This window comes from Fundulus heteroclitus, chromosome 12 (assembly GCF_011125445.2).
Source record: "Fundulus heteroclitus isolate FHET01 chromosome 12, MU-UCD_Fhet_4.1, whole genome shotgun sequence".
In the NCBI taxonomy this organism is placed as follows: domain Eukaryota; kingdom Metazoa; phylum Chordata; class Actinopteri; order Cyprinodontiformes; family Fundulidae; genus Fundulus; species Fundulus heteroclitus.
This window is the reverse complement of record NC_046372.1, coordinates 2,937,848-2,964,189: the sequence shown is the minus strand read 5'-3', so window position 1 is coordinate 2,964,189 and position 26,342 is coordinate 2,937,848. Positions and strand designations below refer to the sequence as shown.

General features: G+C 40.4%; 4 protein-coding genes across 7 annotated transcripts; 1 reads left to right on the top strand and 3 right to left on the bottom strand.

Moving 5' to 3' along the window:
* Positions 1-621: 621 nt before the first annotated feature.
* On the bottom strand, positions 622-5,642 carry tcn2 (transcobalamin II). Of its 2 annotated transcripts, none has more exons than XM_012863524.3 (10): positions 5,511-5,642; positions 5,249-5,311; positions 3,849-4,038; positions 3,579-3,748; positions 3,126-3,278; positions 1,820-1,992; positions 1,546-1,720; positions 1,282-1,462; positions 1,083-1,201; positions 622-978 (listed from the first exon to the last, which is right to left on the bottom strand). In XM_012863524.3, exons 2-10 carry the CDS (start codon positions 5,304-5,306, stop codon positions 917-919), a joined length of 1,281 nt encoding a protein of 426 aa, XP_012718978.2. In that variant the 5' UTR covers positions 5,307-5,311; positions 5,511-5,642; the 3' UTR covers positions 622-916. The 2 variants fall into 2 exon arrangements, with proteins under 2 accessions (XP_012718978.2, XP_021172652.2); XM_021316977.2 differs by having other exon boundaries at positions 5,249-5,307; positions 5,511-5,629.
* A 377-nt stretch (positions 5,643-6,019) lies between these two features.
* On the top strand, positions 6,020-12,263 carry ccdc117 (coiled-coil domain containing 117). 3 transcript variants are annotated; one of them, XM_012863527.3, is made up of 6 exons: positions 6,020-6,277; positions 6,484-6,711; positions 6,830-6,877; positions 8,044-8,286; positions 9,579-9,719; positions 11,405-12,263. In XM_012863527.3, exons 2-6 carry the CDS (start codon positions 6,617-6,619, stop codon positions 11,640-11,642), a joined length of 765 nt encoding a protein of 254 aa, XP_012718981.2. In that variant the 5' UTR covers positions 6,020-6,277; positions 6,484-6,616; the 3' UTR covers positions 11,643-12,263. The 3 variants fall into 3 exon arrangements, with proteins under 3 accessions (XP_012718981.2, XP_021172655.2, XP_012718980.2); XM_021316980.2 differs by having other exon boundaries at positions 6,175-6,277; positions 6,517-6,711; positions 6,833-6,877; XM_012863526.3 differs by having other exon boundaries at positions 6,175-6,277; positions 6,517-6,711.
* A 1,376-nt stretch (positions 12,264-13,639) lies between these two features.
* On the bottom strand, positions 13,640-19,090 carry si:ch211-102c2.8 (centrosome-associated protein CEP250). Its single transcript, XM_012863379.3, has 12 exons — positions 18,962-19,090; positions 18,778-18,870; positions 18,606-18,697; positions 18,411-18,477; positions 18,198-18,317; positions 17,141-17,254; positions 16,029-16,259; positions 14,920-15,003; positions 14,638-14,822; positions 14,506-14,542; positions 14,291-14,348; positions 13,640-14,198 (listed from the first exon to the last, which is right to left on the bottom strand). The coding sequence occupies exons 1-11, from the start codon at positions 19,088-19,090 to the stop codon at positions 14,331-14,333; spliced, it is 1,170 nt and encodes a 389-aa protein (XP_012718833.3). The 3' UTR covers positions 13,640-14,198; positions 14,291-14,330.
* LOC118564766 lies at positions 18,968-22,968 on the bottom strand. Its single transcript, XM_036143705.1, has 8 exons — positions 22,763-22,968; positions 22,576-22,682; positions 22,436-22,496; positions 20,736-21,239; positions 19,582-19,665; positions 19,354-19,461; positions 19,205-19,227; positions 18,968-19,103 (listed from the first exon to the last, which is right to left on the bottom strand). Exons 1-7 carry the CDS (start codon positions 22,821-22,823, stop codon positions 19,223-19,225), a joined length of 930 nt encoding a protein of 309 aa, XP_035999598.1. The 5' UTR covers positions 22,824-22,968; the 3' UTR covers positions 18,968-19,103; positions 19,205-19,222.
* Between the last annotated feature and the right edge of the window lie 3,374 nt (positions 22,969-26,342).

Below are 26,342 nucleotides of genomic sequence, written 5' to 3'. Positions count from 1 at the left end.
TATTTACCTAAAGTGACAATTGGTTATGCGACAATATCCTAAGCTTTGGATATTGTGAAAGCTGTTGGAGAAACTATTAGACTTCACAAGTCTGGCACTTATGGACGAGTTTCAGCTCCTATGTGCAGTTTGCCATAAGCCATGTAAGGGGCACTGCAAATGTGGAAAAAGCTACAAAGCAAAAGCAAACACTTTCTGGCCAAAATGCTTATTAGACCTTGAAGGCCGCCATCATTGCAAAATGATGTGTGACACAAAACTAACTAACTGCACATAACCCTGAACTCTCTGTCCTCACCAGGTTACATGGTAGTGGCAGCCTCATGCTGTATGAATGCTTTTCTACAGCCAAAAGAAAAAAACCTGTTGGCACCTGGAAGAGGCAGAGGGTCACCTTCCAGCAGGAGAAAAAGTGAAAACAGCAAAAGATGGTTTATTAAAATCTTGTAAATCATGTATAATTTTCCTTTCTCGTCCCAATTATGAACTATTATTATGATTTATCACATAAACTTCATGTTGTGGCTGCAACATGAAAATGTAAAAAGGAATAAAAATACTTTTTGCAAGATCAAATCCTTTACTCACAATGTTAGTGTAACAAAAATGAACCAGACATTCTTTAAAACATCACAGCACCTTTATTTATAGAGCACAACCATGATTTGAAATCCCTTTTATGAAACAATGTAGATATTCATTGTAAGAAACATTTGCAATTTAAGTAGCAAAAAAACACACCTTTTGAGCAAAAACCATTAAAGTAGTCCCAAATTAGTTCCATGCAAGCTAATTATGCATGCACACTTAAGCTTTAGCAGCAAACAAATTACCTTGAATCACAGACGAAAATAGTGTTAGAATTTTTTTTTGAAGGTAATGAATTTGTAAGTTACAGCAACAAAGCGCTGCGTTATCAGTAACTTGTGTTTTTGATGGTGATCCTTTGAGCCGCGTTGATCTTGAAATCGCCAATACCTGAGGAAGTGAGACATGTTGTTTATTTAACTGAAGAGAAATCGACACAGGTTACAGCAAATAACATTACTGAATGTCAATGCAACAGGCGTGTGTGTCTTTACCCTCAGTGAGAGCCGTGTCGTCGGAAGAAAGGTGCCAGTATCTGCGGTCGCTTTGCCTGGCCTGCTCTCCGTTTACTGCGCTTAAGAATGGTCCCCACAGACTGGATTCCTTCTGAAACCTGCCACACAGCATCAGAGTTTACTCCCTTCGGCGGGTTTGACAGAAGACGACTTACTGGACCTCATTAAGCAAACTTACGTGAAGCCAACATTCTTCCTCTCAAGCAGCTCGAGGGCTTCCAGCAGGGAGCTGCCCTTTGGCACGTCCACAGAGTACGCAGCTGCCGCTCCGCTGGCCGTCACTACCTCTACCATCACATTCACTTTGGTCTCACTTGGCAAAACCACAACAGGAGTTACGGGCTCCAGCACCAATGTGTCTGCAAAACGGTTAATAACATGGGTAAGAAAACACAACACCAATCAAAGTGATAAAACAAGGTGGAAACAATGCTGCACGCACCATCCTCGTTGAGGCAGTTCTGGGTTTTCACCGACAGATAGGTTTTTCTCTGGAGAGCTGGCAGGGTCTGAGAAATGGCCATGGGGTTGTGGTACACGTTGCTTCTGGCTGCTGTTCTCATGGCCTCCATTGAGGCAGAGCACTCTCCAACATCACTGCCCATTGCCAGTAAGGCCTTGAATGCACCAAATAAGTAAATCAAGCAACAATCGCGAGCTCTTTAAGGTTCTACGTAGAGACAGGCGATGGGAAGAGAAGCCAAACAGCGTCTTACCTGAACTGCCAGGCCTGTGCTGAACTCATTACCGATGTGGCCGTCAGATCTACGAGAGGCCAGAAGCTTCTGCTTGATCTTGTTGAGAGCCGTGTCCAGCTCTGCTGCATTGTGCGCATACGACCCGGAGTCCTTCACACACTGGAGGGCCATTCCAGCCATAGCATAGGTATCTGGGAGAGAAAAAATGCTGAATTACAAGTCAATCAGAGCCTTTCAAAAAACTAGAGCTGAAACACACCCCAGGTCTGCAGGTGGCCAAAATGTATTCTCCTTTTTAAGAGTAAAGTGCCCCGTTACAATGCCAGATTTTTCTGATGTAATAGAATTTCAAAACATTTTCCATACATATTGTTGCAATCATTCGATATATTTCAGATAACCACAGGAGATGCATCTTTAAAGTAAACAATTACTGCTGAAAAACACATTTTTAAATAAATACAAAGGTGTAATAACCCAATTAAAGAATAAAACCTGTATTTAGTGTTCTAACAGGCCCTTGAATTATTTTTGGTTAAAACTGATGGTTATTTGTAACTATTCACACCTGAATCCACCTTGATAAATACCTCAGTTCCATTTGAAAAAAAGTCACATTCAGAACGTAAATGGAAATTCCTGCAGTCCCTTTAGTGTTGCTCTCAGTCTCCCTGATTAGTTTCAATCTCATCTTTTTAGCAGTTTTAGAGAAAAGTCCAGTTTTCTATAAGGTTCTGTTGTTACATTTTGTCTTCTTATTACTGTGGCAAAGCAGGTGTATCATACTGTGGACGTTTTTTATTTTGCCGTTCTTCCGGCTGATGCCTTTGTGCAATGAGGTAATTTGAACCTGGCTATCTAAGTTTGTACATCCTAGGTCATATTCTTTGCTGAACCTCCTTTCAATTCAATTTCAGCTCTCAGTCTCCTGAAGTCCACACTTGGCATGTATTACAGGAAATCTGATTAACCCTACCATTGTCCATTTTCATCCTATACCTATGCAATGGTTTTCAAAGAGGTTACAATCGATCAGAATTACCTCATTCTGATCGAATGAGGTAATTCTATATATATATATATATAATATATATATATATATATATATATATATATATATATATATATATATATATATATATATATATATATATATATATATATATATATATATATATTTATATATATATATATATATATTATAAAGACAACTGTTTATTACTTGAACAGTACATCATAAATACCACATTTTATATGGAAATGGTTTTGAAATAATAGATCAATTCCAAAAATTTCTAACAACTCTCAAGTTGCTTTGACTCACCGATACTCTCTGTTTCTCCATGTTTGAATTGTTCGTTTTCTGCTGCTTTGATGAGCTTGTGGCTGACATGGTTGTTCACCCTTATGCCGCTCACACAGAGAGCGAGCACACCCAGGCTGTACTGGTAGTAGTTGGTCAAAGGGCGGTGGCTGACTGCAAGAAGAGAGAAAAAAACTAAATCACATATAAAACTGTTATCTTTACTAATGTTGGAAGAAAAAAACGTGTGCCGTTTCTGTCATTATGATGTCGAGTTCAGTAGCTCTTTTCCCGGATGAAGTCATGTTAGATATGACTTTTAACTGTTTACCTTTTGTTTTTCAGCATTATCGGAAAATTTTTCCTTCCTGAGAGAACATCCACAGCAGTGAACTCTGACCTCATGTCACAGGACAGTAAAACAGGTTTCTGCAAACGTTTTAGAAAAACTGAGCATGTGAAAGGATATCTTACAAGCGATGTGTTCTTTCTCCTGCTCCATCTGCTTCTTAAGGTGTGTCAGCAACGTCTCCTTCTTGTCGTTCACATCGAAGGTGATGGTGTTGAGGTCATAGCAGGAGGACTTCAGGGCCAGACCATACAGCGCCATGAGGCCAGTCACAGCCTGGCCGTTTGTGAGCGACCTGAAAGACAGCAGAAAACATTCATGTCATATTTTCTCATACACCATCAATGAACTGTTATAAAATGTAGAACTGATGGTATTTATGAGTGGAAAAGTACGTTTGAATGTTATCGTGCAGTTCAGTTTTTAATCTGTTGAGGTGCTCTGTCTCCTTGGCCAGGTTGTGGTGATGAGACAGTCGAAGGGCCAGGTGGACACTGGGATTAGGAAGTTCTTCCGGACTTTCCAGAGAGCGAAGGAGATTCTTGTTGAGCGACAGGATCAGCTCGAGGTTGGATCCATCAACATCTGGAACAAAGATCATTTGCAAAAACAAAACTATATTAAAGGGATGCCTCTGTATTGTTGCTGACATCAGCAAGTAATTTTGAAGCGCTATGTAACTCAAAAAGCTACATCAGCAGATGAGAGGAAGAGCATTCTGACTAATCTGGAGAATCCTCTGACTGTTGTACGACAGTCTGATGAAGACAATGCTCAGGGTTGTCCATAATGTTTTTCATTTTATGAAGAATAACAGGATGGAGCAGGAGATGGATAAACAATTTGGGGGATGATCTGCAGTAATGTAGATGCTGCGTTAATCTGTAAATGTTAAAATAAAAATTGAGCAAAAAATAATTGCTCTCCTGCTGTACCAGTTGGTTTAACATTTTTCCCTTATGGTCATGAGATGTGGCTCATGGCTGAAAGGATGAGATCCTAGATACAGCAGTTGAAACAAGCTTCCTTTGTAGGGCAGGCAAAGTAAGTCTTAGGGTAAGAAGTTCCATCATCCAATGTGGAAGTTAAAAAAAAAGACAGTGGAAATGCTTTGGGCATCTGATCAGGTTACCTCCTAGGTGCCTGCCTTTGGAAAATCTTTGGAGCACATCCCATTGGGGGAAAGACCCCAGTGCAGAGCCAGAACTTACATGAGGGGCTAAAAGTCGGTTCTGGCCTAGGAATAAATAGCTTGAGATCCCGAAAAAATGAACTGAAGAGTGTTGCTGGAAGGAGAAATGTCAAGGTTAACCTCTGTAACCTGTTAGCCCCACAAGATGATCTCCGATAAGCAGCAGACAATAGCTATAACTTAGTAATTATAATAACTCTCTTGAAGTTCACCTTGACACACTGACAATGCTTGCTCAACTAAATCGGAAGATAATAAGTAGCGATAACATCCTAATATTTTTTAATACACATCCATCTCACTCCAAGATGTACCGAAAAAATACTCAGATTTTATTCATATCTCATTAGATAAAATGTTTTGGAAATCCTTTTTTCCTGCTTTAACATTTTATCTTTAGCATTTAAGCCTAAAATGTCAAAGGGTGTCTTTCAGCTTATGGGGTTTCTGTTAACTGGATGAACTTTTGTTGCAGAGAAAATAAAACTAGAGTCATAATCTCTGAGATTTCAAAATCTGAGAAATTCCAGACTGGGTTGCATCACAATTCAGGAAGTTTTAGGGGGTATTTAATGTTTAAATATAGTTTTAAAAACTACTTACCACATGGTCTGCAGGAGGCAAAAGCCACAAGTCCTGTAATAATTACCAAAAGCAGCATTCTGGCTGTCAAAAAAGGAGAAAAAATAAATGTAATAGCATCACTGACATTGACATGACATCAAAACATTTTACACTATTAGACTCAAATAATCTGGAAATATTAGCAGCAAACACTGTGGTCATTTAAACTAGTAATACATCGTTGTCAGTAATGGATTCGCTGTTAACTTTAACAACATAGCTGTAACCAGTAGCTCGTTACCTCCTGTGTGTCCAGCGCGAAGAACCAGAGCTGAGTGGGGAAAACACGGAGCGACAAACCCTGACAAGGCTTCTGTGTCACATGACCCTTCATTTGCTGCAGCAAAACTTCACAAAAGTAGAAGGATTTACGGTGTCTTTAAGCAGCAACATAAACAGGAAGTCGGGAAGCAGCAGTAACAGTTAGGTGATTGTGATTGGTTAGAATTGGAGGCACTTGTCAAGCTGAGCCAATCAAAGCCGGAGTCGGGCGACTCGCGTCTGTGTCGCTTTTCAAAGTTAAAGACTTGAATTAGCGGCAGAGATTTTAGCAAAGAAACAACTGTTATACTTAACTAATAAATGCGTAGGTTAACCAGTTTATGTAACTGGTTGTTTTGCCAAAATAATTATATGTCCAGCTCGTTTTTGTCCAGAGCGACTACATTTCCCATGATTCACCTCTGCGCCTGAACGTAGCGGACGCACTTTCTAGAACCTTGACGACTCTTCCAACGTAAGTCTTCTGTTTTTTGTTTTTTTCATTCGACGTCAGTTTGACCCGTCCTACTTTTAGAGCCTTACACACGCCGTACACAAACAGAACAAGGCAAACAGTCAGAGTGCCATTTGTGCTTAGCTGATGTTTAATAGTTGCACACGGTTGGTAGAGTTTGCGCCTGTTATTGTCCGGAGTGTTAGAAAGAGAAAGCCCGAACTGTGCGGAGACAAGCTAGCTTAAACATCGACAGCCACAACAAACGGCGAGGGGGCAGGGCAGCTTCACAGGTTAGTGCTTCGACTTATTTGTGTTTGTACTAACTCGCACCGCGATATAAGCAACCTTGATTAGGAATTTGTTAAACGTGCATTGCCAGTTTAGATAAAAAACGTAAGTCTAGCCAGATAAAAGGCGTATAGTTTGCTGATGACAGGCAGCGTTGTGAACGCGCCTCCTGCACGCTGCAGAAAAAAAACAACAACCTTTTTTTAAGCTCATCTAAGAAGCATCAGCTGTGATCTTTCAGACCAGCACGGCTTGTAGCGACCTGTCTCACCCCGGCGCTTCCACTGGCTCTTCATGCACAGCCTCTTCCCCCGGCCGGTGAGCTGGGGCGTCTGCCAGCCATGTATTCATTTTCAGGCCCAGCCAGTTTACCTGAATTTGACTTCGGACCTCCGAGCGCCGCTGACTGCCTTCAGAGGGAAGTCACCTCAGACAGGTATAGTGCTGATCGTTGTGTTGTGACTGAACAATTTCGTATGCCAAGAATGCATTCAAATAAATAAATTACTTGTGATGTATTTTGACTTTTTTTTTTCCACCACTCTGCTCCACAGCAGCTGGGAAACGAGACGCCTTCGGAAGCACAGAAGATTAGATGATGAGTAAGTGCGCCATGTGCTGCGCATCATGTTTGTACACCATCATCTTGTAATGTTGCAGCCAACAGCCACCAGTATCTATGTTTACATGCACAAACTTTCACGATCGGATTAACAAGTGTTCAGATTAAATAGTCGGATTGCATGGTTTATATGGGCACACAATCAATTAATCCAATCATAATGTGCGTGTATATGCACATGGTTTTATTCAGAATTTAATAATGTAGCGTTATCAAATTCCCCTTTAAAAACGCACAGAAGAAGAAGTAAGTTAGTTCCTTCTTTGCTAAACTACAAAAATAGTAAACAAAGCCATATTATTGGAGTTTGTTTGTTTTCCGAGCGCCCATGATGGACTTGCACGATGTTCTAATTACGCTTGAAATGTTACTGAGTAAGCAATAATTTTGAGCTCTTATATTCTTAACAACAGAACGGTTTATCAGGAGCACCGACAGTTTGCTTCCTGACGTATTTCCACCACTCACAACGCTGAATTATGTCATGTTTATGTCAGGCACACATGCACACTCGGGTCAGTTTGCCACATTAGGCACATTGATCAGATTATCAATCACCGTAACCCACCCCTCTCATTCCGATTACGATTTCATTCTGATTGAGCTTAATCCGATCATCATATTCCGATCGGCTTGTTTACATGAGGCATTTTTATTCTGATCAGCTGTTTATTCCGAATACTCTTGTCCATGCAAACGTAGCAAATGTGTTTTGTTAGAATTTTATGTGACAGATCAGCATAAAGCGGCACATAAAGTGATCTTTTTTTTTTCTTACCTATAAAACTTGTGCCGTACGTGTACTCAGTGCCCCTAAGACCATTTTTTGCAGTTCCGTCTTTTGCTGCAAGTCTCTCAGTTTCTCTACCAGCTTTGCAGATCTCGAGACTTAATAAATTAAGCTCAGTCATGAAGAAAGTCTGTTAACATTGATTTTCAGTTCCTGCCACAGACATTCAAATGGATTTCGGTCCGCGCTTTGTCTGGCCAAGAATCGCACTTTCACGTCACGATTTATGAGCTACTTTGTGTTTTCTATCATATATAACACTCTGAAAAAATCTGAGAAGGTTAAAGAGTTGTTCATACTTTTGCAAGAAAGCTTCCACACAGGAGAGTTACAACCTATAATTTATGCTTTGCCAGGGGGTGCAGTGCCAAAAAGCGGAGGTTAATGCCTGAGACCGAAGTGGACCTTTCAGCGAACAGCTGTCCTGCTCTGTCTGCACAGCAGGTCGCCCTTCCTCCTCCACAGCCATGTTCAGCGCCTCAGACCCTCAGCGTGCCGCCGACCTCCTCTGTCTCGTCTGTCCTCTCCCGACCCGAGATGGATGGATCCTGCATGGAGATAGAAGCGGCTCACAGGAAACTGCAGGAAATTGAAGACAGGTAAGGAGCAACGTTGTCTGCTTGTTGGATTAAACGTTAGCCTGCTTAGATCTGCAGCTAGCCATCCAGGTATGTTGCTAGGAGGTTAAATAAGTCAGATGTGGGCAAAAATGTGCTCAGCTGCATGTCTGACTAGACAACTTTTTAAAAATGTTACACTTTAGTAATAAAGTCAGAAATTTGACATCTACTGAACTGTATTTGGATTAATAAGTAACTTTGGAGAGTTATGTTCATGTAGAAAAAACGTATCCATCTGGCTTGGATCTGGCTGGATCGGTCTTGTAGAATATCTGCTGAGCTGTCTTTCTTTAAATGGTTTCTCCTGCTTGGAATTAAACTGAGGAATCTGTATTTCTCTTTATCTGTGGTGGTTTTAGATCAATCTCTGAGTTGAACTGGGTTTACTGATTGGCCATTCTGGAAAGATGGAGTGCTTTATCAGTTTGTTTTATACCGGGCCATCAGAAACAACAAAACAAAGGTCATTAAAACATTTTCCTAGATTTTTAACCTTCTTTTTTGAGTTGGGCTGTTATCCCACCTTTTAATTTTTAATTAATACAACAGGGGAAATAAGGATGTCCTAAAATGTTTTCTTGTAAGGAAGAATCATAGCCTGTTTTTTGTTGCTGTTAAAAGTATAGATTCATTTAAAACTGATTTGGTAATGCTTGGCAGAAACGACTTGGTTTGTGTTTTCAGTAATCAAACACTGCTAAGCTTTGTGCATGCACAGATAGTAGACTGTCAGATCTTCAGACCAAAGTCCAAACTGAGTGATTTTTCCCTTAGTTTGACTGATGCACTGGTCATTAGGGCTGGGCGATATTCACAAAAAAAATATTTTTATATTTTTAGGATGAATGCCGATATACGATATTTATCTTGAAATGTTTTTTTTTTTTTTCATAAAGTAATTATAAAAGGGCATCTTTAAAACAAAGCTTTATCCCAAATGTCTCTCAGGCACATTTTTAACAAACAGCTGTAGATAAATATGAGCAACAGGTGAAAAATCACCTACTGGAATACATAAAAGTATAATTCTAACGCAGTATAGACCACCTCGATATAAACAATAGTCTCGTCTTTTATCTCTTTAAAAAAAAATCTCAATATTTTTAATATCTGGATACCCAGCCCCACTGGTTATGTACATATTTCCTTTTGCAGTTCACTCCATTTATTTCTTTGCTTTGCTAATCATTTTCTCTTCTTCTTGGTGCTCAGCACATAACCACCCCGTGCGACTTTATTTATTTATTTATTGTGACGTTGATGTGCCGCAGAATAACCCTTGAAGATGACGATGAGGATCTGGACGTAGAGCCGGCTCCGAGGCGGCCGGTGCTGGTGATCTCGGACAGTTTGAAGGAGGGTCTGCAGCGCGGCATCAGCGACATTCTCCCACAAACTGTGGCCCAGTCTGTGTATGTGCTCTTTGTTAAATTACGTAATCCATTGTTAACTCCACTAATACTGACACCCCATACCGTATCTGCCCTGTGGGATGACACGGTCCCCCAGGCTCCTGTTTTTAAAGAGTGGCTTAAAGAAAAGACCCTTGTGTCATATTTCTACCTAAGGGAGGCATGGATTACTGATTAAAAGTTCATAGTGACTCTTAGGGCTGGATGATAATTCAATAACAATATATATCGATGATGGGAGAAAAAAAGGGTCAATAAAAAGTTCAATAGAATAACAGTTTGCCTTCATTTCACATTCTAACCAGGTTAATATTACATTCTCCCAACCAATCACAACGCAGACCCAAGAACGCTCCGCCCCTTAAAAGAGTTCAGTGAGCACAGTTTCTTTTTAATGTTTTAAAAACTTGTAGTTCTGGTAAAAAGCTGGTTGAATGAAGCGTTTGTGAGTTCTGTATCTAAAAATACGTCACTAAGCAACATTTAAAATGGTCAGGGCTGCGCTTAAAATATGTTTTGAATTTGTTGATAATTATCGATATCGGATCAATATGATTTATATTTTGTCAATATGCTTTTTTTTTTTCCTATATCGTCCAGCCCTAGTGACTCTGAGCTTAAAAATAAGTGAAGTAACAAATAAATAAAAAAAAAATACCTCAGCTACATTCTGTTTTATAGGGATTGTTAGGGGTGTAATAATTATAGCATCACTGTTTTTATAGTGTGTGTGTGTGTATACATCTTTATACCAGGCCTGGGGATAATTGTGTTTTTGTAATGATAATAAAATAAATATTTAAATGGAACATAAATACAGAAAGGTTTATAGAGCTACTATGTATTTTTACTTTGTCTGGACAAGAGTCGCCTCATGTCTCAGTCCTTCCCTGCAGCAGAGCTGAGTTATTAAAAAAACCAAAACGCTTCAATTTCGCAGATTTCTGCAAAGACTTAAAGTCCTAAAAAACAATCTTATCTGTTTATAAGTTCATTGCAAAGTCCTGATTACACCCAGATTTTCCTTCGTAGGTCTTAAAACATGTTTAGTTTTGTCGTGTTTGTTCATTAATGGCCTCTTCCATCAACTTTTATATTTTCTTTAGTTGAAAACTACACCGTTGGCCATTGCTCTGCGATTTCTACCTCTGGTTCAGTCATCCGTGTTATTATGCTGTTGCAAACTACAAACCCCTAGAACTAATAAGCCCTGTCAAGATAAATCCACCCCCCAAAAAAAGTCAAACTTCCCTGCAAACCTGCAAAAGAATCCTGCTCCTTAAACCTAGTCTGGGAAATTGTCAAATTAAGCAGGTTTGGTGTTTGTTTTTTAGTGCTTATCTGTTGTTGTGGTGTTTTACCAGCTATGAAGTAAGTTAAATGCTAAATGTCAGCTATTAAGCATGATTCATGTGGTCTGAAAAAGGCTCTCAGTAAATCTAATTTACTGAAACCTAATTTTGAACATTAACACTAAATAAAAAAACTTTTGTTTTGATGATGGAGTCCACAGACTGTTGCAAGGTCTGGAAAAATAATAAGATAGTTGCATTTCCAGAATCCTCTGAGATCTTCATGAACACATTTTGAAGTTGAATAACTTACGTTTGACAATATTTAATTTAAAAGTATCTGCTGGTACTTTTGTCCTCACTCTCCTTCCTCTTGCCCCCCCCCCCCCCCAGGAGTCCTTCAGGCATGGAGCTGGTCCTGTGGCGTCCTCCAGAAGATCCCTTCTGCCAGAGGCTGAAGGACTCCTTACAGAAACAGCGTAAACAACAGACTGTGTGCCGGCAGCTGCCGACTCCGTGTTCCTCTCCCACCGCTCCCCTCAGCCCCTCCAGCCCACCCGCAGAGACGTGCTCTCCCATGTACAGCTTCCCCGGGCTCCCCAGCTCAGCCGAGGAGGACATGGAAATTTAATCCGTAAGCCAGAAGCTGGACGACTTGACAAGGGCGACAGGACAGGCGGGCCGGTTGTGTTGTGTTGTGATCTGTTGTGTTGATCCTGAGCTTGCTTGAGCTTGCTTGTGCAAAATTAATTTGCCACACATTCAGTTTTTTTTTTTTTTTTTTTCTGTGGATAGATGTGAGGATTAACCTTCGCTTTAAGTGTAAATGTAAATCTTAAAGGCATGTAGGCTCACCGGCGTATTAACGTTCCAGACGTTTCGTACATGTTTCTGACCAGCGGCGCACTCGTGCGTTAAATACGAGTTGTGGTTTTGTTGAGCATGCGTGTGCAGCGCGGAGAGCTCCTCTTTAGGGAGTCCCTACAGAACACTAAACGCCTGACTTCCTGTTTACCGTGACGCTGTGACGGAGGAGCGACCCGCCTCTGCTGCAGATGTGCTCTCTGTCAACTTTGACCTTTTTTTTAAAAGAACTCAACTGTTTTGTGATAGAGGAGTCATCTTCCTCTGGTTCAGATCTTTGCAACATCTGTGACTTTTGATTACATTGTAATGACTTCTGCAAAGGTATTTTTTATGACTTGCTTACATTTTGCATATGTACATTGCCATTAAAAAGGTTGGTACTTTTTTTTGTTTTACAATAAAAAACATGGTTCATGCACCAATTTTTAACCCAGACTAGATTTCTTTTTTAAAACGGTAGTCGAGCTCTACAAGTTAAATACATCTCTGGGTTACAGATAGGAGGATCCCTGCCTTTTATTATGATGAATTAGCTTGATCAGGTCTTACCATCCCTAAGAGACAGATCTTACATTCAAATATCGTTTGAATACAATAGATGCATTAATAAGAGAATCTGGACCGATATTGATCTGATATTAATGTTGCTGTTATGCCCGATTAACTGATATCTATCAGTGTGTGTGTATACACACATTTACATTTCTGTGATGGTCACGTTTTGTGTTGACTGAAAACTATGCTAACTGAATTTTTGAATATGGGTTATACTCTAGACTTGCATGCTTGTTTTTTTTTTTTTATTATTTTATCTTCCCTACTTTACAAGGTCATTTATCTTTTTCATTTCAGAAAGTGAAACTCCTATACTCACATTTTATAATTTAACTGTTTATATCTGTTCACTTTGATCATAGCTTACAGCGAATGAAAACCCGGTTTATTGTAACACGTTTATTTCTTTGCTGACACAACCATGAGGAAACCTGCTGACTTCACAGTTGCTGCCTATGCATACATCTTCACCAGCCTCACATGTATGTTAATAGACCATACGCTGTGATATCTTGACAATCGTCTAATCAGGGAAACAGGTGACTTCTTTTTGGAAGTGTTCCTCTTCTGTCTTGGGTAATTATTCAAAATCTTTAGTTTCCACATCTAAAGCTTGAGCGCTGTGAAAATATCTGCAGTGTATTTATACGGGAACAGGGTTGTAAGGTTAAAGCTGGCAAAGTTAATGGGTACTGGTAGATAAATGTGACTTCTTCCTTTCCCTGAACATTTATATATGCCAAAGCAAATAATAAATATTGTTGTAATTGTTTAGTTGGAATTTCACAAACGTAATAAAACGTTACACAAGGGATTTCCTCAGGTGCATGACAGCTTTATTAGGTTATTTAACGAGAGTCACATGGTTTTCTTTACGGTTGACTGTACAGAGAGGCCATAAAAGATCTCACCTCCTCAGCACAGATGAACGTGACCTCAGTGGCCGCTTGCTGCCTTATGTCACCGTGACCTGCCTGTTCTTCTATCACATGCAGACGTAACATAATCACATCTCACAATTGGCTCATAATTACTGCCACAGATTGGCTTTAAGGTACGTTCAAATAAATGGCACGCTTAGACGCAAAGGATGCCTTTCACAAAGGATTCACTCAGCGGGAACTCAATACAAATCCATACATTTCAAACTGTTATTTGCAAAGAAATTGGCAGAGCACAACACCCTACGGAGAGAGACTTCGTAGAGTCTTTCCCTTTCACAAATTTGTTCTGATTTGTCTTGGTTATGTTATAACATCCCAATAAAAGACAAATTTATTTAGAACTTTTTGTAGAAAACTGACAACTTCAAGCCCCTTTACATTAGACCTGGTCATAGGAGCTACACTCATCCATTCACGCTCACAGTCGTGCATATAAGTAGGCAACCTGGGGCTAAGTGCCTTGCCCAGGGGTATATCCGGGATCACACCCACAACTTTTGCAATCTATTTTACCCATTGACCCACAGTCGCCCGCAAAGAAGATTGTCTGTGAAGTGACAAAATGTGGAAAAGTAATTATACTTAATTATGCTTGAAGGTCAGATATCCTCAGAAATATAATTTTTTCTGAGGATGTTTCCCACTGACTGCTGCCAGAGACGATCCTGAGACTTGGCGTGTCTGGTAAGGCCTGGTTTTCTACCCGCAGCTGCTTCACTCCACTCTGCAGGCTGCAAAGAAGTTTTTCCAAAGGGACATCTGAGGGGACGTGAGCAGCAACACAGACCGCTGCGTGATGCAAGTGAGAGCAATCGGCTTGCCTGAGATTCCCGACGGAAGGAAGGCGAGAGCAGGTTAGCGAGTTTCTCAAAGGGATGGGTATAAAAGAGCCTTATGCTAACACAGCATTTACCTTTGCACCGTGCAGCATGTTTCCATCAGGACTCGCTTCTTTAATCTTTAATGCGTTTCTGGAAAACAGTTATGTCCACGCTTTCAAAGCTGCCACAGTAGGTGAAAAATTAACAAGTCACTGAGAAGAAGGTCCAGGTTTAAATGTATGGTTAATGTTGTATCTGCCGTGCAGTTTTAGGGTGAGACAATGCTTTTGTAGCTGAGAGGAGCTACCTGCATCTTATCAGCCTCGTCCTGCGGGACGGCGAACCTTAGGCGACAGAAAGGGTTTTCAGCTGTGTGCACGGCCGAGACTGACGTAAAACATGAATGAGACACGATGTGGGGAGGAAGATTTTGTGTCACCTCTCCGGTTCGGCTGTGAGTTGCTGTGCGAGGCGAGGCGCAGTCTGCTGCTTCCGCTGACCCTTGCTCACCTGCAGCCGCCTCAGCTCCTGGTCTTTGGCCTTCAGCCGCCTGCAGAGAGATGCTGCCGCGCCTCCATCCGTCTTGTTGACACATCCCAGAGGCCGCAACTCCTCACTGTGCTCCTGAATACATGTTGGACGGAGAGCATTTCGGCAACTGTGTAAAACAATGCTTGTGTTTCTTAGAGAAAATGTGCTCTGAAGTATTTAAAGCTCACACCTGAATGAGACGTGTCTGTAAAGAAGTCAAAGCTTGATCTTTCTCTTCCTCCAGCTGGCGCCTTTGGATGCTCAGTTCTTGCTGCTGAAAAATTATGAACACAGAGATATATGTATTTACATATCACTGCTGCACTTTATATTGTAATATTATGTTATTCCAGCTGCAATCTCATTATACTGTCATAAGCTGTATGCAACGAAATTTAGTTTTGTATGCACTCTATTTGATTCTTGCCACTGCAAAAAGGGAACTAAAAGTAAATAAAATGTTTAGTGAAATTAATTAGTGCATTTTCCTTGATTTGAGGAGCTAAATAAGACTATTTGCCAATGGAATGAGTATTTTTACCCCTAAAATAAGATAATTAGGTATCCTGCACTTGAAATAAGATGATGGAGATGAATTGTTCCTATTTTAAGTGCAAAAATCTTATTCCATTGGCTAATAGTCTTATTTACCTGCTCTAATTAAGGAAAAATGCACAAATTACACACTTACTTTTAGTTCCATTTTTTGCAGTCTTGTGTCAATTAAGTTAAAAAAGATTTATCTGGGATGAAACATCTGAGAAGTGTGGCCTATATTTATGTTCAGCCAATTTTACCGCTTAATATAAGAAAGAAAGCCATCAGAAGAGAGAGAGAGCGCACATTTGTAACAAGTCGTGTTGGGGGGGAGATCCCGTCATGCGGCAGAAGGTGCACTGGTGAGGTGAAACCAAAGGAAAAGTTGTGATCGGGGCATGTCCATGTGTTAGAACAGTCCAGTCAAAGTCCACCCCTAAATCTAATCATAAACTGAGGCAAGATTTGAATCTGAACGTTCACCGGAGCTCTCCATCCAGTCCATCTTTAGATTATATGCAAAGCTGGAAGAGACACACCCAAAAGGTCTTGTGTCTAAGTGAAGGATGATTTTTCAGACTTTTTATTTGTAAATATATTTGAACCCCATATTTTTTCCATTTCACACTTTGTGATAGCCTATCCCATAAAATCCATTAAAGTTTGTGCAGAAGAACAAAAACTGTAAAAAAAAAAAAAAAAAAGGAAAAAGTTGAGGGGGTGTGAATACTTTTGCGAGGCCCAGAAGTCCTCAGCTCCTACCGTCACTGCGCCAGCCTCCTCCTGAGCCTCGGCCCGCTCTCTGCAGCGCTGGCTTTTAAGGAGCTGCAGCTCCCTCTTCAGGTTGTCCCTTTCTGCTCGCAGAGACTCTCGTTCCTCCTGTAAACCCGTCAGCTGCTGCTCTCTCTGCGCCAACGTGTGGCCCAGCGTTTCTATCCTCACCCTCCAGCCTCCCACTTCATGCTGTGGCTCGCTCACTTCAAGGCCAAGCACCTGGCCATGAGAAACACAGCAAAGCAGGGAACGCATTTGACCTTTTACCCAAAACAGTTCTACATTTAAAATAAGGGAAATAAAAATGGTATCTCAGTGAAATGTCTCTATTAAATGCTATCAGAACATAAACCTGAACCGGTTAAACAGTCCGGGAACTCTGCCTAATTGGATTTTCCAGCGCTTTAAATGACACCTCATTGTAAACAGACATGGTTCTGTAGTTTTACACTGCAAAAACGTAAAATGTGTTTCTGTCCTAGATCTCAGCAGGTAAATAATATTATCTGCCAATGGAATGAGTATTTTGACTCATAAAGTAAGATATTTAGACATACAGCGCTTAAAATAAAACGATGGAGATGAGTTGTTCCTATTTCAAGTGCAAAGATCTTATTCCATTGGCAGATCATCTTATTTACGTGCTAAAATCAATGACATGTACACTCATTTTAAGAAAATGTTACTTATTTTTAGTTCCGTTTTTGCAGTGTGGTCAATAAATAGCGTCAGAAACGCTTCTAAAACAGCTGGCAGCTTGTTACTGTGCGAAGAACCCAAGCTGAATATTAATATAACCAAGGTTCAGAAAGCACACCGCCTGCTTCTAGGACAAAAGCTTATTTTGGATGGACTGAGGCGGTGAGGGAAGCTGTGGTCTGTCAAGTCCAAATCGATGAGCAGGGTAACATTTTTATGAATGGTTGCTGGGATGAAATAAAAACCGGATGTTAAAGCAAAACCGAACCTCAGTAATAACGTTTCTTAATAAAACATTTCATTAAAACCAAAGCTTGGAGGCATTAACACATCATTGCATTCCTCTTTTGTCTAAACGTTGCACAGGATCCGACTTTGATAGTGAAAGAAGAAAGTGTCACCTCCTCGGCCAGATGCCCCGTCTCCATCTGTTTGTGCCGACACGCGCATCTGTTCAGCAGTGAGCTCCCTGCCTCTGTGGCCCTGTGGAGCTCCTCGTGAACCTCCTCCAGCTGCTGCTCCAGGAACAGTCATTAACCATTCCCAAATATTTTGAAAGACAGAAAAAGTATGTGGGATGATGGCATAAAAACAAATATAATTTTCCTGTAAACTGTTAACTAAGATCAAAATATATTAGCAAAACATTCAAGTAACTTGAATTACTACTTTTTTTGCAAACTGTGCTGCAGATAAATCCCTGCCTGTCATGTCTTGGTAGGTTTGCAGCTATGTCAGAGGCTTTCTGTTTCATGATCAATTGAGCTTTGCTTTGTGAGATGTTCAAAACCTTGGTTATAAATTGTTTTACAAACTAATCCTGCTTTAAACCTACCCACAACCTTCTCTCTGACCTGTTTGCTGTGCTGGTCCTCATGAAGCTCTTCTTTAGGCTGTTGGTTGGGCTGGATGTTACTTTTTAAAAACAGGTTGGTCTAGCAAATGAGATCTACTTACATAAACAAAGGCAAAATAAAAATAAACTAAATTTAGGGGGTCAGCGTAAAGGGACGCTTCACTTTTCAGATTTCTGTTTGTAAAACAGTTATTAAAAAAACTCTTTTTTTTTTGTCTTCCAATTAACGATGATGCGCTACTTTTTGTTGGCCGGTCACCTTGAAAACACATTAAAGCTTCTTGCAACATGAGAAACGTTCAAGTTCTAGGTGTATAAATGATTTTAAAATGACCTTTATAATTTAACTTCACCATCAACACGTATATTGATTTCAGTCTGGATGGTTTGTTCTGCATTTTGATTGCGTCAGACGTCACTATTGCTCCTATTTGTCAAAACTAAGGAAAATACTCATTCTGCTAAACAGTGTTCCTTCTATGACAAACATAAAAACGGCAGCACGAACTGAGCTAGAGGATAATTGACTCATTAGACATGTTTTGCTTGCAATAGCAATTCTGATTGATTTTCTCGGCCACAGCAGGTCCTTGGAGCGTTACCTCCTGCAACGACTCAATCTTCTCTCTCGAACGGCGCCGCTCAGCGAACAGTTCTGCTTTGGCCCGGTCCAGCTGTCGATCCATCTCCTCCAGCTCCAGCGCTGACCTTTTACCACGGCTCTGATGGAGGAACAGCGCCGCAACAAAAGAAGTCACCTTAGACAATTAAGACTAGGAACAGGCTGATTTATTGCTGAGGTGGCTTTTCAGTACCCTGTCCCAGCAGAACCCATATTTCAAACAGGACTCTCTCTGCCTCTGCAGCTGCTGGAGCTGGTACCTACACACACACACACACACACACACACACACACACACACACACGGCATGGTTTCACTCTTTGACAGACCAAATCCCAACCGTATCGGGGAAGAGTCAACTTTCCACCTAACAGACCATTCCTCTGACCTGCTGTGTCTCAGAGCGGACTCCAAACTCTTCTTCTCCTTCTGCATCTGGGCCGTGTCTGCAGACAGTCGTTCTAACTGCTGAAGGGCTTGCTGGGTCATAAGCAACAAACCGTGGATAAACAGCGAGACCTCTAATCATCGGACGTCCTGTAACGAAGCCGCTCGCTTACCCTTTTCTTCTGTCTGAGTTCAGAGAGACACAGCTCCACGTCTTTCAGCTGGATCCACTTTAATCTGAGTCTTGTTTGCTCTTTCTCACACTTCTGGACCAAAAACAAACGGACACGGTGACACAACGCTGCAGGTGGAGGATAATTTATAAGAAACATTGTAAAGAGGGAGGTCTGTTCTTACGCGTCGGAGGTCAGAGACTTCCTCTCTGATCTTGATGCAATCTGTCGGCCGCCTCTCTGATGGCCTCGCCGCAGTGGACGTCCGGATGCAGCGATTTACGCCTTTATTGCCGTCTTTGTTGTCACTCATAGAAAACACAAGTCTGAGAAATTCATGACAGCGTTTGAAAACCTTTCAAAATGTAAAATGATACACATTAAATTTCTTAAAATTTTCTTCTTTTTTTTTAAGTCCTCTGTGTACCTGTTGGTTTTTCTCCCTTTAAGCTGACAGTTAGAGGGGACAGAAAGAGTCCATGCACGTCCATCAGAGAATCTCCTCACTTTGTAATTACAAACAAACAGTTTAGCGTTTAATGAGAACCAATGTGGAGCCATTTTCTTTGCCTTTACCTGCTGCAGACTGGACTTCAGTCTCTTCTTCTGCAGCTGTGTCATTGTCACTGTGGTCGACACAGCTGTCCGTCAGATCGCCCACGTCCTCGGTGAAGGAGCAACGTCCTTATGTGTGAAAAAGGTCACAGAAATGTTTATTACATCTTAAATATATTACTGTTTTAATCGTTTGCATTCATCAATTCTTGTCCTTCTTGGTTCCTCTTTGGTTCCTGCAGCACCTACCTGTCCACCTGGCCTGCTGCCTGACTCGTTCAGTGCCGTCTGTGTCGGGATCGCTGTCGGCGGACACGCTGTCAAACCTCCACGCTGCAAACGGAGACAAGGTCAACCGGCCTCCTAGTGTTCCAGGCTTCATACGCATTTTTTTCCAAACTCAAACCTGCAGAGTTCTATGTTTCCTTTTTTTTGCCAATATGTGAAATGCAAGTACATAAATTAGGCTACCTCTGAATTTATGGCCAGTATTGCTGAAGTGGACTACCTTTAAATATAGCCTGTATACCTGCAAAAACAGAGAAAGAGAGAGAGAGAGAGAAGGGGGGCTCTCTGGGGGCGGGTTTTTGGCTCCTCGCAACAGCATTTTTCTTATGGATAAAACTTATATATACCTCTCTCTGGCTGTCACTATACACACTAGGTTTAATTTTTAGTGATGTTTTCAAAGCTTTGATTGTTTTTACCTGTGATACTTCTTTGGTTGGTTTTGCTGTTCTTTATATGTCTTTCTGCAGGTGTAGAAGCAGACTCCAACGATGTTATCTTGGACTCTCTTTTCTCTGCTCCATTTATTTTTTTATTTTTTCACTTTTAACATTTTGCCTAATCTTTTTCTCTTCCTTTCCTTCTCTTTTACCTTTCCATTTTTGTGTCCACTGAATTTGAAAAAATCCCACAGGAATGCCAAATAAAGTTTTTTGCATACATATCAAGTGGAGCACAATAGAGAAAGATGTAATGCTCCACTTGTGAAAGTAAATCTGTTGGTCTTTCTCTGGCATTAAGACAGCTATTCTGAGTGCTACCCATCCAGAAATGACCTCTAAAAAATGTTTGTGGAAAAACTAAGCATATCCCAAACCTCTAGATACACAGAACATGTGTAAAATCCCCTATTTAGGAGAGGGTGTAGTTTATTTTTTACCATGGGTCTGCATTGCTGTTCAATTTTAGTGTATAGTGTATAAGGATATTCTTTGGCAAGACTGAGCCTTAAAAAGGTCAAACATGAGTAGTCAAGTAGCTGTAGAGAACCAGAGTTGGACCAAAGACATGTCATGACACACTGATGGACGAACATCAGTGCAGTTTAATGTTTTCTCTCCTAATTCACACCACCTGAGAAAATTCAGCAGATCTTGTTGCCAGATTGTACCTACCACTGCTGCAGTCTCCAGGCCTCTGCGGCGTCATGTTTCTCTCTCCAGCTCCTGCCTTCTCTTTATCTTGTGACATATTTTCTCCACAGCTGCCAAATAGACAGGTTCTCTCTTCCTTTACTGGACTAGATTGGTTTGAGTGAAAACTGTGAGTCATCACTGTGTCACATGTTTCTGACCCTCTACTCTCAGGACTTTGCCGGTTTTGATCACTTTGATGACTGCCGCCATCAGAGATTTCTGTCCGCTCTGTCTTTGGAGACAGGTTTACCATCTCCTCTTTGAAGCATCTTACAAAGTCCTCAGTGCAGATACTGTCTGAAGGAGGCTGTGCCTCTCCAGCAATCTTTCCTTCCTTACAAGCCTCTCCAAGAAGCCTCTCGAGCCTCCAGATGACCTGATCCATGCGAGATTCGGGTTCATCTTTGCCTCTGAGGATTACATCCAGACTTTTTTTGGTTTCAGTGTGATTAACAGAAACATCCCAGGAGCTCAGTGTTTTTTCTGTGGAGGAGAGGAGGATGTCACAAATACCCACTTCAGTGTAATTCATTAAGATTTTATGTGGCAAACTCAAAGTAGTGTATTATTGAGGAGCGGGTAGAAAATTATATGAGATTTCTTTTTTTCTCTCTTTTCTTTATAAATGGAAATTTAAAAAGTATGGATTGCCTTTATATTCAACCTTCAGGAATCACTCATCCCAGAATAAATCCAGCTATTCTGCAAGGACCTTCTAGGTTTGTTAGAGAACAAACAGCATCATGGGCACCAGGAAAGAGAGCAGAGAGATATAGATGTGGAGAAATTTAAAACAGGGTTGGGCTATAAATTAATATCTCAAGCAGTGAACACCTCACAGTGCTCTGATCAATCCATCATCCAAAAATGGAAAGACCATGAGACACCTGCAAACCTGAAAAGACAGGCCATTCACCTTAACCAACCACAAGGAGAGCATTGATCAAATAATTGGTCTTTGGAGGAGCTGCAGTTCAGATAGGAGAATTTGTTACTATGACAACACAACATTACACACTTCAGAAATCTAAAAGAAAAATGCTAATGGAAAGCCAGTGTTGATGAAAGTTATAAGAAGCCTCATTTGCACTTTGGCCCCAAGCCATGCAGGGGACACAGCAAACATCTGGAAAAACGTGCCCTGAGACCAAAATTAAACTTATGACACCTCATTGCACATGCTTATATGCAAAAGCATGTGCAGGAAAACTAAAACTGCCCATCACCATCTCCAGAGGCTTCATGACGTTGGAATACCTTTTTAAGCAGGGACAGGAAAGCTGGAACCTGCTCTGCAACCCTAAAAGGTCCACATGTTAGAGGCTACGAAAGACGTGACACTGGGGTGGAGGTCCAGATCTAAACCTAACTTAGAATCTGTGGCGAGACTTTAAAACGGATCCTTGCATTTTCTATGAAACAATGTGCAAACGTCTCAGTCTCTAGATGTCAAAGCTGGTAGAGACATATACCAAAAAAAGTTTTAGCTGTAATTGCGGCAAAAAGGGGTTCTGAAAAGTATTTGCTCAGAGGGTCTGAGTGCGTTGTGCCTCTGAGTCCTGTATCCTTGCTTAAACACCCATTCAGTGTAAGAGCAAGTTATAAATATCCAAACACTTGTCACTTTTAGAGAAAGAAAACTTTTGTATATTTGTTGGTAAAGGTTTGCCGTACATTACCTGTGTTCCTAGCATTCTGTGCCTTGAGAACCGCACCTCGTTTTGGTCTTGGAGACTTGATCTGCGAAAGTACGTTTGCTTGCTAAAACTGATTTAGTTGACATGTTGTGGGCAAAAAAAAAAAAATAACATTCACAGACCTGCAGCTGATCAAGCTGTTTATCTATTGCATCTAGGAGGAGGTCACAGTGGTCCGGCCTGGGGGTCAGACAATCGAGTCCGAGCACGCCATCTCTTTGGTTTGCATCTGAGAGTGGACACAAGTGGTAAATATAAGGTGCAAACTTACAATAGATACAAAATACAGGATGATTTAAAACTTCTGACCAGAGCAAAGAAGTTTGCAGGTGTCCTCTGTGTCTCTTCCCTCACGGTCATGGGCAGCCATTCTCTAAATCTGCAGAAAAATATGCAGCGGTCTGGTCATCCCTTAGAGATTTTCTGTCACCAGTATGAACCGGTGGTTGAGGCCGACAGGATTAATGTGAGGGTGGGGAACATTGTTGCTCAGTTGACAAGGAAACCCGCTCAGCTTGTTGGGAAGTCTTCTCACCAAGGAGACAGCAGACAACGGTCTCGGCACCCTCTCTTCTCGCCCCTACAACTCCAGATGTATCGTTTTTGATACAAACATTTCTGAGACCTCTGCCTCTTCAACAAAGACAGTGTTTTTCTGAATATACCATTTACAACATACAAATGAATATATTTTTCACACCTTATATAAAAAATGGAGAAAACAAAAGGAGCAGTTATTACTTTGTCTAACGTATCAATTACAATACAAAGAAAATTTGAAAGCCTGACATTTTATTTTCTCAAAGCGACAAAAAAGATTTTCTTTTTTTTTAAATGTGAAGTGTCCTCTTAATTACCTGTGTCAGGCTTTAAAGGGTTAAAGACGAAGGTTGCAATGCTTTATTTAAATGCCCTAATAAAGGATTTAGCATTGATTTGGTAGCTTTGTGTAGCTGCGTGATTAAAACGCAGTAAAAGAAAGGAATAAAAAAAAGTCATACTTGTCTTTTATTCTACAGAACAACAACAATAAAATAGAACCACTAAGATCTAGCTTGGTGGAAATTGAACAATTAAAAAAATTCGGCCGAAACCACACAGTTTTCATTTTTGCTGCTTGAGAAAATGTCACAAGTTGCTTGTTTTTTTTGTTGTTGTTTTGAAAGAAAGAACGAAAGAAAGAAAGAAAGAAAGAAACCTGTTTTACTGCCTTGTCACTTACCTTTAAGCAGACAGCGTGTGTAAAGCTGCCCCCGACTTCTCTGTAGGAGCTGAAGAACAACAGCTGCTGCTGAGGGAAGTCTGGTTGTTAAGGAAACACATAAACACATCCCGCTCACACGTGTCCGGTCAGAAAAGTGACGCCAACATTAGCTACTGAGCCACAGCCTTTGGTTTTATTAGCAGGAGTTTCTGGTCAGCATCCAGAGAGGAAAAACGAATACTCTTAGTCATTTAGTTCTGTGACCGTCATTTGACTTTAGGAGGCCCGGCATCCGCTGTGCGCCTCGACCCCCTTAAAAATCTCCTATGTGAAAAGCACAGGTTTGCTTGGATGGGATTAAAAAAAAGAGAAAGAGAGAGAGAAAGGTTTTTATCCATATGTTGTGTCCAGAAACAGGAATCTCCCAACCAAACAGCACGGTGCAAATTTAGTTCATTTTTATTTTGTAAAGCCATAGGCGTAAACAATACAAGGCACCAAATATATATATATATTTTTTTGGATATTAAGAATAATAACAATATTAAGAGTGACTGTCTCAGCATACATAAATCATAATATTTTAAATAATTCAAAATAAAAATTTAAGATATAAAGGAGTAGGCACGATTACTTTGTAAAAATGCAAATAATTATCCTCATTGTTTGATGGTTGTGTTACCATAGTTACAATCTGATGCTACAAGTTTAATGTTTTTTTGTGCTTGAGATTAGCTTGTTCATAAATACAACCCAGCAAAATAACAGCCAAATAACCGTGACTGCTTTTACGCTCAGCCAATCAAACTTGGCCCCTCTCCCGGTTCCTACCTGATCTGTGTTGAAATGCTGTTAATGGTGCTGATGCTCTTAACAGGAAGAGGGACCCAAAATCTAATTCTGTCTGAGGCCCCATAAAACCATGGGCCAGCCCCAATTAAGAGACCGTTTTTTTAATTAAACGTCACTGCAGCAGGTTAAATGCCACTGCAGACTCACACAATCGAACCAGGGCGCATGTTTTTCTGAATGAGGCAAAAAACAGTGTATTAAAAATGTACAGTAAAAAGGAACAATGAAACAAAATCCAGGGTAAAACGAACAAATTAAAGTTTCTTCTCAACCCTTTTTTTAACTTCAAAATAGGAAAACTGTTCATATATTCGTATTTTTTTTTTGTTGTTGTCTTGTTTTAATTGCTGTTTTCTGATCAGATGATCAAATAAAAACTAGTGATGAAAAGTTAAAACCAAGCAGTTATTTGAGCTTTGTTTTAAAATATGAATTTTAAATGGAAATAAAAGACCCATTTCTTTTTTGTGGTCAAACAATGAGTAAATGTATCTATAAATTTGATTTAGTAGTTTGATTTTGTAGTTTGGAAAAAAAGTTATCTTGAGTAATTGACTACACTTAAACACACATTTCAACTGAGAAAAGAGCTACACCAACAATAATCAACATAAATAGTGATTTGAATGGTGGAAGCTGTGAAATAAAAGGATATTTACCAATTGGATTCTCTAATTTAAGGCTGATTCGACGGTCATTATTATTAGTCCATTATATCGCTTTGGTGATTCTCTGTTTTGTTCTTATCAGATCAAAAAAGCTGTTAAAGTTTGAAAGTTTTAACCAGTTTACTAAGGTTATATCACAGCACCTAAAACTATTCAACAAAGAAAATCCATCGGCAAAATAGACAAACAAGCAGCTACAGTAAAACAAATAAAACAAGAACAATTTGAGCAGCTCAACAAAACTCAAATCACAAGAGGTTTCTCAAAATTAGACTCAAAATACTACTTTTAATCAGCACCGCTGTCTTCATGTACAGCTTGGAAAGGTGTACATGAAGATGTCTGTTACCGTTGTGCTTTAGACGTTTCCAGATTAGTGTCTTTTTGTAGAAAAGAATAATTGTCTGACACCATAAATAGCAGTTTCACACTGAAGGAAAATGGCACGTTGATCCTGCTGCTGATTTCTGTTCTTGTAAAAGATCTCATGAAACAACTTGAAGGTAGAAGGCTGTTTTGTGTGCTAATGCTTTCGGTTAAAACCACAATACAGACGCATTTATAAAGCATCAAAACAGGCGGATATCCAGCATAAAAAATAAACGTTTTATTTCTCCTCACTTTTATTACTGCACATCTGTTGCTGCAGGTTAAGGACATTGTTATGCATCGTCTTCACTCTTCCTGTATCTGTATCTAAACCTTAATAATCCCACAGTGAGTCATTATCTCCATTGTTTCACTATAAAGCTGTGAATCGTTGCCCTCAGAATCATGGGGTCCAGAAAAGGCAGAATCTCTCCAGTCTTCGTCGTTTTATTCAGATCCAAGCTGCATCCAGGAAGGAGGAACTGTGCACCACTCATCGTCATCATGTATCTTCATCACCAGTAAAACTAAAGCATACAAAGAAAATTACATTTTGGAGTCTAACCACTGTACATAATGGAGAGATAATAATTAGAACCCTCTGTAAGGGGAACAGGAAGATGAAAACTGTGGTGTTTGCTTCTTACCCCCCAGGGTAGACAGCTGCTCAGTTTGAAGCATCAACAGTCCTGAACTAACAGCCTTTAACTCACTGTGTTTTTTCTGCAGACGCCAGGTACTATACACGCTACTGAGGTCCTGTAACTCTGATCAAAAACTTCCTTGGTGCTTAACA